Raw genomic sequence first — 18,211 nt, forward strand, 5'->3', positions numbered from 1 at the left:
ATCTTGATCTTGGACTTCTCAGCTTCCAAAACTGCGAGAAATAAATTTCTGTTGTTTAGAAGTTATCCAGTTTAAGACATTTTGTTATAGGAACCCAAACGGACTAAGACAGTGGTCTGTGCTTTGGACTTAGAAAGCAGTGTAAGAATGTTGCTCCAATGTAGTTTAATAATTTGTATTTTAATTTAGTTCGATTAAATGGAATAAAAAACTTCCAAGCAATTTTCTAGCTTTCTGATTAGTTTTGGGGAAAGTCCTAGCAGGCTACTGATCTGCTATGAAATAATAAGTTTTGGCAATCACGTAGCCCTTGGAAATTGACACCTTATTTTTAGCTCTAATATAGTCATACGCTTCCCCTCCCCACTCCCAGAGATACTTAACACGATTATTAGGTAACAAAACAAAACAAGTTGGTCAGTTAACTCAGTTGGTTAGAGTGTGGTGCTGATAACACCAAGGTCCGGGGTTCAATCTCTTTACTAGCCAGCAAAATCCAAAAAACAAAAAAACACCCCCCCCAACAAAATCAATGAATTTCATAAAAATGTTCAAGTTCAGTAAGAAGCTATTTTTTCCTAGAGGCATTTTAGAATTCAATTTCCATTGGCTTTGTTCACCCCACTGCTAGACTCATTGGAAAGGGAAATCTTTAGATCCGAAGGCTCCATGTTCCAGATGTCCCTGGCGTATTCTTTAATTGTTCGGTCGCTGGAGAATTTCCCCGAGGCAGCTATGTTTTTGAGTACCATCATGTTCCAGGCCTTTGGATTCTGTAAACAACACATGTGTATACAGCCCAGTGCCTGAGTACCCAGCAAGCTTTAAGACTAGCATCAGGCCAAGCACATCCTAGCACATTTCACGGGGAAAACGACAGGAATAAACTGTAGTGAATTGTACATTCACTTGTTCCTCAGCTGAGAGGGAGGTAGGACAGACTGCACTTTCTTCATATTTAGAGTATGTTTCTCTTAGGAATGAAAAAAAAGAACTTTTCACTTTTCGAGAAACCAAGGATATAAATTCCCTAATAGGTTATTTCTGTCATGGTTACAAAGTTTTGGCATGTGAACTGTATTTCTCAGGCTTTTTTATGAACAAAGATCACTCCCTTTAAACTATGGGGAAGGAAGAGACTGTCATTCGTTGTCTGCTAGACGCCATGTTAAAGAAGTCTAACCAGTGTCTCACAGTCAGAGTTTGAAAAACTCTCCTCTAGAATGTTAGCTATAGCGTAGGCAAACCGTCCAATGGGAGGCTTTACTGACACACTTAGCGTTTCTTGTTCTTTCTGAAGGTACGTCCCTCAGTAGGTTTACACTGAATCCCAAACACTCCACTGGGGTTTCAAAATAGGGTCAATTAAGGCTTTATCCTTAATTAAAAAAATCACATCTAAATCTCATAATTTTCATATAGAATAATAGGATAAGAAGCTATTTGATAGCCTCATGATTTTGTAAAGAACTCTAAAACTATTGGAAATGACAGGACATTATTCAAATCTACTAGCAATGCATTATAAGCATTTAAAAGAAAGACTAAAGCTATTCATTCCTTTCCGTACTGCAAAACAGAATCTGAAATTAGTTTTTCAGACTTTGGAAACTTACTATAGTATCAAGGGAATAAAAGCTTCTTCTCTTCACTTTCTTTAACTATTTAAATGGATATGAATAGACTTGCCAGCCATATGGGTCATGTTTACTAAGCCTCAACAATACAATTATTGTTAAGGGTAAATAACTGCAATTTGGGGGGACAAAAAACCCCAAACCTACAATTTGCACTAATGAACAAGAAGTATTGAATCAAATGCTGGGCTTCTAGATGGGCATCCTTTGGATTTGGGTCATAATTTTAACAGAGGAGACCCATTGTGTAACACTGACATTCACATTTCCCTTGCCCTGTTCAGTCCTTTCCTTCTCTGTTTTATTCATATTTCATGAGGAGGCCATTCTCTTCCCTCTGCCTTTGAGTTCTTGGGGGCCGTATGTGGCCACCCTCTCCAGTGTCCAGGAAGCAGTTAGTCGCCGCTTAGCTTGGCCCTAGCACTGGGCCCTTGCTGGTTTTAATTTGAACTTGTTCTGCCCTTTATGCTGTTGGGGGACTGGATGTGACTCTACCAGAATATAAGGTCTGTAAAGCAGCACAGGCCTGGAATTATCCTATTTTAAAGCTCCAGTGGGACATCTGGGACAACTGTAGGAACTATCCTGTCACCTGCCTTGGGGAAGGAATAGAGAAAAATGTTAGTGAAGCCCAGCCTGGAGTCTTGGTACAGAGCTAGCCTCCTCCTCTGTGTATTCCCCCAGGGTACCTGCAATTCACTGAACGTCTCTCCTGTAAGAGATGATCAACCTTTCCACATGTTTACAAAACAGAGAGCTATTTGATAAAGATGTATAACTTTGCATAGGAAGTCTTATTCACATGGTTCTGACCTTTTTTTTTTTTTATTATAGTATAGGCTTCCTTATTTTTCGCCTTTTCTTTTTTTTTTTTGAACATTCAAATATGAAACCGCTCCTCTTTCTATACATTTATATTCTATTCATATAGCCCCACTCTATGAGTAGTCCAGGAGAGGTACTTATTTTCCAGCTTTCAAAGAATAGGGGATCAGTCTTTATCCCAATAAACTGAGGCTCAGCTTAGAATCCTCTTTGCAGGTTTTGCAAATACTGATGGTGGTCCCATCCACTGTTGGGTCCGAATCTCTCAGAGGAGGTGGGTGGGGTGGTTAGGGGACTGGCCTCTGTACTGTGAAAGAGCTGTGCTGGTGACTCTGATGTGCGCCTCAGGTTAAGAACCCCGGCACTGAGCAGGCTCCTTGAAGGAAGAAAGGAAAGAACCTGACTTTGTTCATGCCATGTTCTCAGAGCCCAGCACAGTGCCTGGCATGGGGAGGAGTCCCAGTGCCTCTCTGAGGCTTCCCATCCTTAGCTTCCAGCATATACCTGCTACAGGGTGGGTGCTCCATAAATATTGAACTATTTGTCATTTTTTTATTTGGGTATTAAAAAATTTAATACTTGATTTTTCACTTGTGAATTAAACATTTAACTGCTACTGAAATGGCAAATCCCAACCTTTGCCTGAACATGGGAAAGGTCAAGTTTTGATCTGAATAAGCTGGACAATTGCTTCACTTTCTTTTTTTTTTTTTTGGATTGGTAGTAGGGCCCTGCTATTTAGATTTAATAAAAAGAAACAAAAATTGTAGTTAATCATAGTAAATTGGTTTCTTTTATAAATCTCTGCAACTTACCATGTACAGCTGACTGACTTTTTCTTGACACTTGACATAGGCTTCGTAGTCTGCAAAGACCTTAAATCTGTTTTTTTTTGTTAATTAGAAGGAAACAAACAAACAAACAAACAAAAACAAGAAAAAGTTTCATTAACAGATGCATGCTAAAATTCCATTTGAAATTTTCTTTTGCTAAATGTCAGGCATGGCTGGCTTACCAAATTCATATTTCTGTTCACAAGAATTTTAATCAGCCCTCAACCTTTTTATGGTTCTTCCCACATGTAAGAATGTCATCATATGGATGCATTTGAAAGTTGGGTATATCAGTGGATGGAGAAAAAGGAATACCAGATTTGTGGGTCTTATTTTTAAATCTTACTGCATCATGGGCAGAGAATATCTTTTTTCCCCCAAGACTAGGTTAGCTGATCAGATCCCAGATCTATGCTAATCTACATGAGTGGGTTGTAGTTGGTCTAAGATGTTTTTTTTCCCTTTTCACAGCTCAAATAGCACCCTCTCCTTGTGGGAACTCACCTGTCATGATAAAATAGCATGTTGATGATATCTTTGAAGAGGTCAGGCTGCTTGGGAGAAAAGAAGCCATTGTCAATCTGATCAATGACCAGCTTCAGCTCAGGAATTGCCTCGTAATATTCTTTTGCCTTGTACCTGTGGGGTAGGGGTGGGTGGGCGATAAGAAAAAGGCCGTAACAACATATTAGACACTGCCTTTAGTGTTTTGTTAAAGGCCCTTAACAGCACACGAGACACTGCATTTAGCTGTGAAAAATGCATTCAGAAATATTAGCATTTATAGAAGCCATTGTAGATTTCAGCATGGGTATGGACACATTTTTACTAGATAAATTTTCCTGAAGTTTATTTTCCATTCTAAATTTGATTTGTTCCTAGAAACCAAAGATGCTAATAACAGTGATAATGAAAATATAGTCACAGAGGAATAGTCTAATCTGGTAGAATACAGCAAGCTCCATTTCAGTGCAGACTTTATGGCTCTAAACAAGCATTGTATTAAGTGGACCAGTTGCTTTTTGAGACCCACAGGTTCTCAAAATTTGTTGCTACTGAGTGAAAATTACTTCCCAGGGTTAGGAAGTATATTCAGCACTCTCTAAATTTTGTGATTCCCATAGCTATTTTGGGCAGTACTTTTTCTTTCTTTCATTCTTGAACTCAGGCAAACAAATCTATCTAGATATTAAGTGAAAACAAGTGTTCCCGAGTGCTTCTGTACATCCATGGCTATTCTCTTCCACATTTTAGTCCATCTCTTTGAGATCTTAGAGGAGCACTAGAAAATGGTTTAAATTATAGGCAAAAACTTCCAACTAGAAACTGGTTCATCTTTTGATCAAAGTAAAAATCACAGATGCAGAGAACTGAGTAGCTCACTGAGGCCAGCTCTGCAATGGCTGATAACAAAGAGCATCTACTCCATGTACCTGTGTCTGAGCTCCCTTTATTTTTACTTGCTGGGTTTAGTAAGACTTGATCTGTGGCCAGGAGGCTGCCCTGACTCCTCATGGCAGATGCTATGCTGCCACATCTCATGTGACCCAGCCTCCATGGGTCCTTGTGTGGGCAGGAAGCCCTCTGATATCATGGACCTTCCTGGGGGTGACCTGACCAATAAAGAGCTGCTCTCTCACCCTTTCTTGTCCAAAGCAGCCACATCATCGACCCTCATGCCAAAGATGAACAGGTTCTCTTCCCCGGCTTCCTCTGCCATTTCCACATTGGCTCCATCCATGGTCCCGATGGTCAGGGCCCCATTCAGCATGAACTTCATGTTGCCTGTCCCTGAGGCTTCAGTGCCTGCAGTGGAGATCTGCTCTGACAGATCTGTGGCTGGAATGACTGCAAGAAAGCCAAATTAAAATGAGTGACTGTCTCTCTAACTCTTCTTATATGTGAGCGTTTGTCTAGCTGGCCTGTTCTGATCACGCAAGTAATACATGCACATCAAGACAAACGTTAAGTGGTGTAGAAGGCAGATCTTACTCTTTCTCCTTGACTCGGGCAACCATGTGGTGCATTGTTGATGTGCTACATAACTTTATGCGTATACTACTCTTTCTTGGTCTGTAAACTTTAAGGAGTATCTACTGGCTTTGTGCTATAAACATTGATACTACTTTTCTGTTGTCCCTTTCTCCTTTGCAGTTTTTGTTTTGGCTTTATTTTTATTTCTTCTGCTTTATAAAATATTTTGAAACTTCTCTTTCTAGATCCATAAAATTCAGAGCATCTCTCTTTTCTGCTCTTTTGCAACCTGAGGGGAGTGGATTTTCTGCATTCCTTCCTCTTCTCACCTCCCTCCTTCCACTCACTGCAGGAAATTAAGCCATGTGCAATTGAAGTATGCCAGGGGCTGGACATCAAGCCTTTAACCTTTCAGGCTGATGTACACACAGATTAGAGCTGCCTGAAGCCCTTCTTGTCACCACAAAGGTGAGGACCACTTCTCTGCTTTACTAGGAGAGCTTATTCATGGATTAGATCTAAGGACCTAGCTCTTTTCTCTTTATGCAGACATTTCTTAAACAGTAACACTAGGGGACCCAAAAATACCACAGAAAAGAGAAAGCTTCCTTCTATCTTTCCAATTTGGGAAGTGGGTGAATATACATTTGGCATTTGCATGTGGATGGTGCTTTGTAAGCATGTGATGCAAATGGGCAAAGGTCTCAGTGGCAGAGAAAGGGACATTGGTTTCTTGCCATCCTTACTGTCCCTCCATGCCAGATGCCCCAGTGCCTATACGAGGCACATCTAGGACTTGTGCTTTGGCAGCCTGACATCTGCCTTCATTTTCTGTTGCTCCATGAACAAATGACAGCCCTTTCTTCCCTGCAGGGGAATATCTGGGGACTGGTGAATTTGTGTTCTCTTGCAAAAGTGGGGCTAGGAACTGAAGATCTGTCCTCTCTTTTGTAGAGCAGGTTTGCATCATGCCAAAACTTCAGGCTACCTCCTCCAGCACCCAACTCACACTGGTTGGGAAGAAAATGCACTTGGAAATGTGCTTCTGTGATACTGACTCTGGGGACATCAATCTCATTGTCAGTTGGGTCACCTTAAAAGCTCTTGCCTCAGGCCCTCATTCTGCCCAAGAGAGGCACCTTTTATCTTAAGTATCTAGTGCCCTGAGATTAGCCACACTGTTTTCCTTACTGAGTAATCTCTATAGTTTGCCCTGGCTCCTGCACATTTTGTAATGATGACAGTATACCTTTTTCAGCAAGAGACACCCTGTAGTTCTCCAAGAAGATGACTTTCAACTTGTTTCCAACCATGGGGTCATTGTTCACCACATCTGCCACTGAGGTGATCAACTTTATGATCATTTTGGCCATGTGATATCCCGGGGCAGCCTTGGGGAAGAACATTAAACACAGTGACAGAAGGCGGCCGTGACCCAGTGGAGAAATGGCAAGAGATTAGAGCCCTCAAGTCCCCACTGAGTAGGATCGACTTACTTTGCCACCGATGATAACTGTCCTTGGCACAAATAACTTCTTAGGGTCTTTCTTAATGCCTGAAAAAGAAGAAGTGGATGGGACAGAAGTCAGTTGACGGCCAGGGTGGCGAGACTGTCCACCTCCGTGGGGCCTGTGGGTGGCTGCAGGGCCAGCTCACGGTTGTACATGGTGACCACGTGCAGGCAGTTCAGGAGCTGCCGCTTGTACTCGTGGATCCTCTTCACGTGGACGTCGAACATGGACGAGGGGTTAATCTTCACTTTGTACTCCTTCTCCAGGAACCGAGAGAACTTCAGCTTATTCTCCTGTTGAGACAGGGCACGGTGCACAGCCCTTCTGACTCGGTAGCACTGGCTGGTCAGTTTTTACAGAGTGGAGTATGAGCCCTCCGAGCTCGTGCCGGGAGGGTCCCCCCACGCCTCACCTGCTTCACGTTGGCTATTTCCCGGAGGAAGACATCGTCACCCAGGAAGCCGTGGAGCTTCGTCAGCTGGCTCAAGTCTTTCACGTAGTCTTCCCCGATTTTCTTTCAATTTAAAGAAGGGGTGGCTTTAATTCAGGGATGGAAATCAAGCCCAAATGAGCAGCTTCTGTGAGGACGGGGTGAGTGGCTCTCACCCAGTTACAACAGCATAGTTGTACACGGTACACACAACGGTGTCACTCACAGCAGAGCCTAGAAATAATTCTCTGTGAGAGGAACGCTTCTGCTAGAATCTTAAATGTAGTTTTAGTGGTATTAAAGTGTTAAAAACAGGAAATCTACTTAAAAGGGTGACCAAGAACCCTGGTTATTTATGAGTTTTGTTATCCTCATTTATTAAATAGGTATACCATCTTCTACCCATGTGTCATATGAATACTGTTAGCCATGACCAGCTACATAATTTGCAGCACCCCTTGTTCAAAAATTAAGAATTTTAAGATGGCTACAGCAGAGAATTAAACCCAGCATGGAGCTCTGTGTGACTGCACAAGCTACACGATGATGAAGCCAGCCCCAGCCCTGCTGCAGACGGGATTTGCTAAGGATAAGGGCACTCCCACGCCTCGTACATTCCAGCCAGGCCCCCCTGCCTCTTGGCACTCCCCAGTTACCTCTGCTATCAGCTCTGCAAGCCCCGGGTTGCAGAGTAAGAGCCAGCGCCGTGGAGTGATCCCATTGGTTTTGTTCTGAAACTTGTCTGGTTCTATCTCACTGAAGTCCTTGAATCTGGAGATGGAAGAAACACATCACTGAATTTGGCTGAAATGCCAGGGTCCTGCATGCTAGATAAAGTTTGGAGTTACATTAAAGAAGCCAAGTTCAGGCTTACAAAGATTAAATAAAAGTGGAGGGAAGGGCTGACAGCAGCTATGACTGTCTTTCCAAATAGAAATTCATTTGCAATTCAAAATAATTACAAGAAAAATTCCAAATCTAATCACCTCCATCTGACTTCCTGGCACTGACATATATACCAGACTTTCAGCAGAATTTTTTTTTTTTTTGGCTCCTAAGTCTAGAATTAGAATGGCTTAGAGAGGAAGGCATATTTTTCTTTTCTTTTCTTTTCTTTCTTTCTTTTTAAAGAGAAGCATTCTTTGTATAAAAGAAAATACTTTTAAACATTGTAACAGGCCTTTCCTCATTGCTAAATGCAACCCTGCATTTGCTAGCATTGTTCCATTAACAGATCAGCGTTAGACCCACAACCATGGTAATGGAGGCTCACACTTCCTTCTTCACGATGTCTGAGTGGATTTTAGCCACGCCATTCACAGTGTGGGAGCCCACAATGCAGAGATGGGCCATGTTGATCCTTTTGCCTCCATCCTCTTCTATCAGAGACATTCTTCTCAGACGGTCAACATCTTTAGGAAACAAAGCTGCAATTCTCTAGCCAAAGGGAGAGAAAGACCTTGCTGGCCACTCAGGTTTAAAGCAATAACGGTATTCACTTCCCAAGCAAAATCTTTGATGGACTGAATATAGAACTTCACTCTCACAGAGAGGGGCAGAGTTAGCCCTAGGGAGATGCCATCTTTCCATTTTAGCACTTTTAAAAAGATGTCTTTAATGAGCCCTGTTCAGACTTGAGTATGCTTGTCATATCAATGATTGAAAGATGTTTGGGCCTCATGCTTGGAAAGGGGGAACACTGCAGCCACCCTGAATGTCTTAAGAGCTCATTCTCATAAGGGGAAGAATGTCTCAAATGACTTACATCTAAATGCTTCTGATTTATCTCATAAATGATTTGCAAATGTCGAGGAAGCAACTTCTCCACCAGCTCCACTGGCCAGCGCTCCAGGGCTTCTGGCAGCACTGTGTGGTTAGTGTATGCGAAGGTCTTCTGGGTGATCTCCCATGCCTGATGGAGAGAGGGGTCAGCTGCTTTCCCCTGCAGTGCACACCCACCACACAGGCCAAACACTTCCTCAACTCAGCCTGTCTGCAACAGGACAATTCTAAGTGTATACACACTGATTCTAACAGGTTCCTGAGTGGTCCAGATAATGGGAACTTTTCTTTTCAGGGGCAGAGGAGGGGGGGTTGGGGGTAGGAGGTGGAGAAGATATTTGTGAAACTGTGTGATAAAACTTAAGACAGCATTCTAATAAATCTCTACTATTGTGACATGTCTGTTATTTATTAAATACACAAAGGTTGTAGAATAAAAAATTAATGCTCTCAGCAGGTATGTTTAAAATGCTGAATTCCCAAGCTATGGGTATACTTTCAATTAGCTGTCTTCTGAGGTTACAGAATTTAATTTAGAATCCTTTTAGACACAAAAACGGTAAACATAATATAAGCCTTAATACAGCTATTGGTCTGCATCACATTAGGAATGTATTTATTTTGTTTTAGTTTTACTCCCTGTAAAGCACATCCCTGAGGAAGGAGAAATGTCAGCATCAGGGCAAAACATACCTTTAACTATTTGAAGTTAGCAACAGTAACTTATTTTGAAAAACTGAAAAAGAAGCTTTTTGGCAAAGTCTTTCAACTACTGATATCCTGGTGTATTAAAGTAAAAAGAAGCCAGACTGTCCAGACCTTAGACCAGGGCAATTTTTCAATATCCACGAAAATCCTCATCAGCTCAGGGATGGCAAGTGCAGGGTGGGTGTCATTCAGCTGGATGGCCACCTGGTGGGGAAAGACAGCAAGGTGAAGGTGACTGGTGGCCTGGGCTCTGGCTTCCTTGTCCCACACATGCCTGGGGAAAGCACCAAGCTAAATGCCCAGCTTCTGCGAAACACTTGAAGCACACTGTTCCTACTCGACTTTTTCAGCACTGGGAGAGAGCAGTAAAGCTGATAGGAAATCCTGGCCCCTCCATGGACCCCACCTGCATCCAGAGACTGACTACTTGCCTGATCCGGAAAGGCATCAAATGCAATTCCCGCACTCTCGGTGGAGCCAAACTTGGAGGCTTTGTAACGTCGGATGATATCTTGCAAGGTTGCAGCCACCACAAAGTACTCCTGCTTCAATCTTAGCTCCTTCCCTTCAAAAAACTTCAAGACAGAGAGACTGAATTAAAGTGGTTCCCATTGTAGGTGTGGTCAAAATGTGACTGGTGTCTCCTGCCCGGGCACCTTTGAGGATAAAGCCCATTTTTCTTATGAAAGATGGCAGGTGGAACACCAAAGCACGAGCCTTTGCTCTTTCCTGGAGCCCCAACAAAATGACAGCAAAAGGGTTTTAAAAAGGCATACAGAAAAAGGATAAAGAGACTGGGAGAGAGAAAAACAACAACTTTTTAGAAGCTTAAAAACAGATGGATGAGTGGTAACTGAGCCAGAAGACCCAAGAAAGCCAAATCCTGACCTGGTAGTAGAGAAGAGCCAAAAAGCAACTCAGTTTATACATCAGAGCCATCAAACACATATTCGCATCCCCAATCCTCTCAACATAATTACGTTGTAATTTTCACTGGCTCCTTAATCAGTGTTTACATTATTATGACTATGTAAATGCTACAGACAGCTGATTTGGGTGTACATGTGTCCTCATATAATGATTACTTTTCATTTTCTTAAAAAGTTTTGTTTTTCCTGGAGTTCATAATTGTTTGTTTCGTTTGTTTGCCTACTTGGTTTTCTGAGTACCTTCCCCTAATTATCCTGCATTCTAGCCCAGTTGTGTAAATTTCCTCTCACTATATTCAAACACATTAGGTGTTCCATTAACTCAGTCTTTTTGAACAGTCTCTTCTGGATCACTCCTGAGTTGGCTCCTCCTTGGGTCTGCTGCTCCACTGTCATCTTAGAATCTTCTTTCCCTGTTATTCTGAGGACCCCTGTGCTCATCTACTGTCTGGGGTCACTTGTTTTCTGGATCCCATGTCTTTCTCTTTCTTGGTTTACTCCCCTTTATTGGGAGTACACACACTTCCAGGGTCTCCAGGGAAAGAACGTGTGCACAGTCAATTTTTTTGCCACCTTACACATCAGAAAACATTTTAATTCTGCCCTCATAGTGATTATTTGCCTGGATATGGAACACTCAGATTTTTTTTTTTTTTTTTTTTTTTGTCTTCTAGTTTTCAGTGTTGGTGAAAAGTATAGTGTAGTTCTGATCAGATTAATTAATATTAATAATTAACTCCGGTAGAATTAATATTGTCTGCTTGTGTTCTGAATTTGGTTGAGAGAAGAAGGCCGAACTCCAGGAAAAACAAAGTTTCTCACTAGTTGCAGGGTGAGGGCAGGTGCAAGATCCTTGGAAGGGAGACTAATGCCTGGGTTAGGGCTATGGCCAGGTTGAGGAGAGAGAATGAATTTGTTTTTGTAACTGCAGTATGAAAATGATTTATCAACTCATTCTTTTAAAAAACATAATCCTCAGAGCTACCTTTTACCCAACAAATCTGGTCAACTTTTTACCCCATGCTTACTTAGAATACTCTGTCAATTACTGCAGATGCTTATTTCCAAGTAGAGTTAGGTTTGGTCCTTACTGAAGATAGGAAGATGGATTTCAAGCACCTTCCAGTTATACAATCCTGAAGGCCTGGGTTTGGCCAGGCAGTGTAGTCCCAAACTTGGAAAATTCTTATTTTGACCATGAAACAGAATAACATTTTGCTATGGGGTTATTGATTTCTCTGAAATGTACTGAAGTCATGATATTTTCCCCAAATAACATATACCATCAAGTTCCTGAAAATCCACCTAATCCTTCTCCCCTCTTAGAGGCTGTGGCTTAACACCAAGTGGATGTCTGGTCCTAGGGACACTTTATATCCTAGTCCCCAAGATCCTTGTTTTTTGCCGTCTTCGTAAAGCAGAATACTAGTTTGATTGCTTCTGAGATTACTTTAGAAAAAATCATTACTGCATCCAGAGTATGATTTTACCCATTAGAGAAATTAGAGTCGCTTATATTCAAACCAACCAAGAATCCATAGCAGTAATCTGAGATCCAGTTCCAAGTTTTTAAAAACTAAGCTATTTTTAGGTAAAGGGACATGAAAATCAACTACACTGTATATTGATAAATTAAAAAATAAAAAGTAAAAAAATAAAAAAACAAACAACAAAAAAAAAACTAAGCTATTTTTAGAATAAAATTAGGATAATCATTTGTAAGAAAAAGTTTAAAGATACAAGTAAGTGGCAGAAGAGACAGGTGTTTGTTTATAGGTCTGCTCCGAGGTCCATCACCCCAACCAGCCTGGGGGCAGAGGGCCAGGAAGAGCCCAGTGAGTGAGGGAAGAGCCAGGCAGGAAATCACCAGGGACTTCTGACGTTGCACATGAAATTTCTGTCTGGAAAGGAGCTAGTGCTTTACCCATGATCCAGCTCATGTTTTGTACTCAGGGTTTGAAATACAACTACAACAAATACAAATGCAAATACAAGTACAAATGCAGAGCCTTCCCAATTAGTGATGGGATCACTAATCAAGGCCAAAATACAAATTCTGATTTCATGAATTCTGAAAATTTATTTTCCTTACTTGGTTGTAATTCAGGAAGAGATATGGAGCTTATTCTGCACACGGAAAAAAAAATGAATATTGTGTTTTATAGGGTTACTGAATAGGCTCTTGTAAAATGACTTGGTTCTGTTGCCACGGAGAAAGCAAGCCTGGTTACTCACGTTATCATTGGGATAGAGGACCCGGGAGATGTTCTCGGCCAGGTTCCGGTCCAGCACAGCCTGAATGTAGTCACCAACATTAACTGAGGGGAATGTTAGAAAAACAATAAATAGACAAGCCAGCCATTATTGTTGGAAGCCCCTCGATCTCACCTGAAGCTTGCTGCATGCCATGTGGGATTCCTAAAATTCCTAAAACTCCAAAAAGATTTCAACAAACCTTCATGCTGGGCTTCACATGAGAGTTTGAGAAGGCCATACTAAAGGACTGCTTTAAAAATGTCCTCCCTATTTGCTGCATATGATGCCTGCTTAGTCACTGAAGAGCTCAGATCAGAAACTAAAGGCTATTTTCGCAAGCCCTATTTGGTCCTAACTTGTGATCAAAAAGTGCTGTACTCACAGTCTCTGAGGTTAAAGTCATTTGGTGCCCGAGCAGACCAGAGGCGCATGGTGTTGACGGTGTTATTCATATACCCAGGCACTGGGGTGTCATATGGCAGAGCCAGGACCACCTGTGGGATGAAACAGAAGCATCTGCTCACTGTTTCCCAAGTGTGATGATGTAGGTTGGACAATGGGCTCGGAGACTGCAATGGGATCTATCCTGGCTCTGTCGCCAACTCAAATCATGTGAGGTGTAAGCCAAGAAGAGGGTCCCAGTGAAGCAGGACAGAATGGGGACGTGTCCCAGAGAGGCTGCTCATAAATATTCAGACTGGATCAGCCAAAGTTAAGAGAATGACCAGAAACTTCAGAAACTCAGGGATGCATGACAGGAAGCTGATGCAACCTCACCTTGGCCTATTAGGCCTTAATTACTCTAGATCCTCCCCCACAGCCGAATATTTCTCCTCTTAGTTAAGACAGAGAAACATCTCATCCCAGAACAGCATCTAAACCCTCCCCCTAAGAATCTGGGGGACATGCCTGCACACTTCTTTGGTGTGTACCTTTGCTTGGTAATAAAGCCTCATTACGATCCATTTCTCTGTCACTCTCTTCTGTTCCTTTTACCGATCCGTGACAGATTTTCCTTTCACAAATAGACCAAGAACTGGGAACCGCTGCCCGGTAACACCAGGGCTGGAGGTGGTTTTACAGGCCATGTGGTTTCTCTACCAACTGGAACAATCTGGATGGCTGGAGCCATCTAGACTGATGGTCTTTTATAGCATTTCCATGTTAACCTCCCATGTACCCCTTGCCCTGATACAGATGCAATGGAATGGAATGCCATAGTATTAGAAAAAGTTTATCTTTTGTGTTTTAGATCAAGCCATTGCTCTAATAGTAAAATATGATATGCAAGCAAAGTGACAAATGTGAATCTATACCCACCCCAAAATAGCAATTAGGATACGTTTTGTGTAGGGTGATCTGATTTCAAATATGGTGAAAAATCAATGGAACAGGAAATTTATGGAGATAGAACATCACATGAGATATTTAAAATGCTAAGCTAGATTTTTTGAAGTTGCATAAAGAGTTATTTTAGTGATTCCTATAGTGATCTGCCAAATCATCTGATAATTAGCTGAATTGGGTCTAAGAGATGAACTTTGGAAAATCTAGCTCAATATTTGTGACAGTCATTGAAATAGCGAAGAACAGGAAAGTGAACTATGTTTCACAGTGCATTTAAAATTTATGTGAGAAATGACTCATTTTTATTCTCTGCCTCATCAGAGTCAAGTTCCAGTGAAGGAGAATGACAGAATAATTGAATTGGAGGATGCTAGATATTTATGTAACCCACTCATTTTGGACATGAGGGGCTGAAGCTGAGACAGAAGTGACTTGACCAAGGTCACAGTCATGGCAGGGTTGAAACCTAAACACACCTCTCTTTAATTTGGTCTGCTGAATTATGAATAAATGAAGCATTATAGCCCACATCAATCACATATATTCAGGCATGCTTTCATGATCATCATGACCTCAAAGTAATAAATTACCCTTATTTGAATATCTTTCACTCAGAAATAAAGGTCTCTCGAGATTTTCAAAGCAAATTGTGATCAATCAGGAAAAGTCATTTACAGAGTGGGACTGTGTCTGGATTCAGACAAGATTAGTCCTTCTGACCCCTAAAGGGTAATTGAGGCAGCCCAGGAAGTGTGCAGCTCAGATCTCCTTTCAGAGAACTTCAGAGAGAATGTGTCCCCTAAGAGCTCACGCCATGGCCGTGCTCTCTCCAGGATGCTCCAGGTGGCTGGAGTGCTAAAGCATATGCCTGGCCACTTGCTCAGGCCTGTGCAGCAGTGTGAGGCTCTTCCTGAGAATCCTCCTTCCCTCCCTTCTTTCACAGATAGCACACCTGCCTCACAGTCGGAAGACCCCTCCCCTCCTTTTGCTCCCTCTCCCTTTTATCTTTCATACTTTTTCTGGTGTCTGTGTCTTGGAGGACAAGAATGGGTCATTTCATTTTACTGGAAGCCATACCATGCATGCACAGAGCATGTCTGGCCTCATGCTCTCTGACCTCACTAGCTACAAATCTGGGCCGGATTCAGGGGATGGCTTCAATCCATGAAGTCCTGCATGGTTTGGGTCACCTCACTTATATTACCTCTGCCCAATAACCTTGTCTCTGTGGGCACAGAAACAGACACTCTCTCTAACTGAATTTCTGGATATATGATGAAAATATCTAGAGGTGCTTTTTAAATACAAGTTAGCTCAGTAGTGGGATCCACGGTGTAAACAGAATGCTTCCAGGATTGATTGTGTAAACTGCATACTTATTTATTTATTTATTTTTTTAAACTGCATACTTTTAGACAGAACAGAAGCCACTGATGAAGTTTTAGGCACCAAAATCTATACCAAATACTTGCTAGTTTAATACCAAATACATGTGTGCATTCTTTGGGTGTATTAACAACTGATTTGTTTGCATTTCTCCTGATTATACTTGTAACCAAGTGCAACTTAGATTGTGGTTTACTGTTTAACCAAAATGAAAAACAAAACCAAGAAAATCCAAAACAAGAACTTATCACAGTATAAGTTACATCCTTATACCATTATACTTAGTTACCTATTTCAACTTCTAATCCATTATTCCATATACTATTTTCTGAACTATGAATAGCTCTACATAATAAACCAGCAGTTAAAAAAAAAATCAGCTGTAATATGGGTCTTGGCTCTTTTAAGGTAAAATGAAGCATTTATTCATGGAGAATAATCCACAAACCAATTAAATTTTGCATTACAATACTGAATTTTACCGCCGATATTCAAATATAAAAACATCATTTACTCAGTCTTTACCACTTTAAGTTTTTAAAGAATGGCCAGTGATAAATCATTTCTAGCCCTGAGACCATATTTATTAAGCAAATAACTCAAGTGAAGCCTCCAAAGACTGGGCAGTGCGGTCCAGTACTTAACTGGGGTTATTCATCAGGAAGTATGAAGACAGCAAAGCACAAACCACCACTGGGAGTGCCAGTGTCCAGTGACAGGGTAATAGTCAAATCTAGTGGCAGGATAAATACATGCCCACGAAGTACGTACACTTACGTTGGCACCAGCATTATTTCTATAAAGTGATTTGGCACAAAATTACAGAGTACAGTTGGAATTTTTGCATTGTTTTTCTGACTTCACAATGAATAAGACTTTGGGTAATCCTTTGAATAAATACTTCTGTATTAAAATATTTATCTCTGAGAAGCTGTAAGTAAATGTATATGGGGGTGGGGTGAGGAATGACATTTAAATATACTTAATTTTGCTATCAACAACTTTATATAAATAAACTGGAGAGCTAAGCATGCTGGGTATTATAGAACTGATTATCTCTGATAAAGCTGATTGCAAAATGACCCTGGCAAGCCACTTGACCTTGGAGAAGTCACTTCTCTCTTGGCCTCAGATCCCTTGTCTCCAAAACAAGTGTATTATACTAAGAGGAGTAACAGATTTATTTATACAAATATACTCTATTATTCAATACACAACATGCTCTACTCAATATCATGTACACATTATACTGTATGTTATGTACTCTATGTATTATCCATTGTTCTATCCTGTACAGAATTCTTGTCATGAGCACACTCTAGATACCTGGGTGTCGATCCACTTGGTCCCCGTCTCGGTGTGCTCTACCTTCCCGTAGAAGTGCACAGGCAGCATGAACTCAGGGCGGGACTTCTCCCAGGGGTTTCCATGCCTGAGCCAATCATCTGCCTCTTCTGTCTGCAAAAAGGATATGCCTTAGAGTTTATTTTTCAGGAGAAGTGGACCTAGCCCTTCAAGTATATCACAATAAGAGTATCTTTAACTGAAACAACTCAGGAATACTGTTTCGGCAAGAAAGAGTGTTGGTTCCAGCAATCTTGATTCATTTTTGTTATAGTTTTCCAGCCTAAATCAACAATACTTGCTAACGGTGCTCTAAATGTTATATGTATTTTTGTATTTAATCTTCACAGCAACCGTATAGGAGGTAACTATGATTTCCTCTTTTTTAAAGATAAGGAAATAGTAACTGCTCAAGATCACACAGACAATAAATGGTAGAGTTAAGATTTGACCTTAGGTCTGTGTGTTCCAGAGCCTGTGAATCAATTGTCCAGCCTGAGTTAAAAAGAGAGGCCCTCCAGGTATGTTTATTGTTGAATACCTACATGATGGTTTTAGTTAAGATTCTTGTGCCTAGAACATATAGAATTGGTTAGGAAATGTAACTAATAGAATGCTCCCTAAATAAAGCTTATTTCAGTACAGGTACAGAACACTACTACATTTTGTACTCTTTATTTAACTTAATCCTTATGTAATTTTGATTTGATAATGAACTATAAATTATGGTTTATTTTGAAAATAATATATACTAAGAGGTAAGGAATTTATGACGATTTCAACATTTTCCCATGTATTTATGTTAATTTATAACAAAATATTCCTTACAAAACATTTTAAAACCATAGTTTTTATTTAGGGTATTGTGGACATCAAATGAATTTTGATTTGCAACAAACAAACAAAAAACTCCAAAATTAGAACAACAACAAAACACGTTTGAAGGAGATCTAATCTTAAAGTAAATATATTATTAGTGAAACCTTTAAAATATATATTAAAAAGTGGACTTGTGTTTTGGCAAGAAAGAGAAGGGGATACAGTATCCTTTTCAATAAGATTATCCCAGATACAGTTATTTTACTTATTTGATTCCTCACCCTCACCTCTTAGAAAACTCAGCTTTAGTCTTAGAACATAGTGCTTAAGAATTATGACACAATGCGGGACATCTCATGATCACCTAAAAATGAGTTCAGTGCCTTCCCCAGGCAGAGTGTGAAGAGATACAAATAAATAAAGTTACTAT

General features: G+C 40.8%; 1 protein-coding gene across 2 annotated transcripts in view; it reads right to left on the reverse strand.

Annotated features, from left to right (window-relative positions):
- Nucleotides 1-165: 165 nt before the first annotated feature.
- Nucleotides 166-18,211, reverse strand: part of PYGL (glycogen phosphorylase L) — a 33,376-nt gene continuing 15,330 nt past the window's right edge. Inside the window, exons 5-20 of one of the 2 annotated variants that reach the window (XM_063088562.1) lie at nucleotides 16,945-17,076; nucleotides 13,268-13,379; nucleotides 12,865-12,947; nucleotides 10,132-10,275; nucleotides 9,812-9,904; nucleotides 8,976-9,122; nucleotides 8,484-8,647; nucleotides 7,867-7,981; nucleotides 7,193-7,294; nucleotides 6,926-7,073; nucleotides 6,766-6,824; nucleotides 6,519-6,660; nucleotides 4,936-5,143; nucleotides 3,800-3,934; nucleotides 3,278-3,344; nucleotides 166-773 (exon numbers count right to left, since the gene is read on the reverse strand). In XM_063088562.1, the coding sequence (XP_062944632.1) occupies nucleotides 597-773; nucleotides 3,278-3,344; nucleotides 3,800-3,934; nucleotides 4,936-5,143; nucleotides 6,519-6,660; nucleotides 6,766-6,824; nucleotides 6,926-7,073; nucleotides 7,193-7,294; nucleotides 7,867-7,981; nucleotides 8,484-8,647; nucleotides 8,976-9,122; nucleotides 9,812-9,904; nucleotides 10,132-10,275; nucleotides 12,865-12,947; nucleotides 13,268-13,379; nucleotides 16,945-17,076 (2,028 nt within the window). In that variant the 3' untranslated portion in view covers nucleotides 166-596. Of the gene's footprint in view, nucleotides 774-2,762; nucleotides 2,839-3,277; nucleotides 3,345-3,799; nucleotides 3,935-4,935; nucleotides 5,144-6,518; nucleotides 6,661-6,765; nucleotides 6,825-6,925; nucleotides 7,074-7,192; nucleotides 7,295-7,866; nucleotides 7,982-8,483; nucleotides 8,648-8,975; nucleotides 9,123-9,811; nucleotides 9,905-10,131; nucleotides 10,276-12,864; nucleotides 12,948-13,267; nucleotides 13,380-16,944; nucleotides 17,077-18,211 lie in introns of those variants that run through there. The other variant, XM_063088563.1, reaches the window with a different exon arrangement.

The sequence above is a fragment of the Cynocephalus volans genome, chromosome 3 (genome assembly GCF_027409185.1).
Source record: "Cynocephalus volans isolate mCynVol1 chromosome 3, mCynVol1.pri, whole genome shotgun sequence".
Classification (NCBI taxonomy): domain Eukaryota; kingdom Metazoa; phylum Chordata; class Mammalia; order Dermoptera; family Cynocephalidae; genus Cynocephalus; species Cynocephalus volans.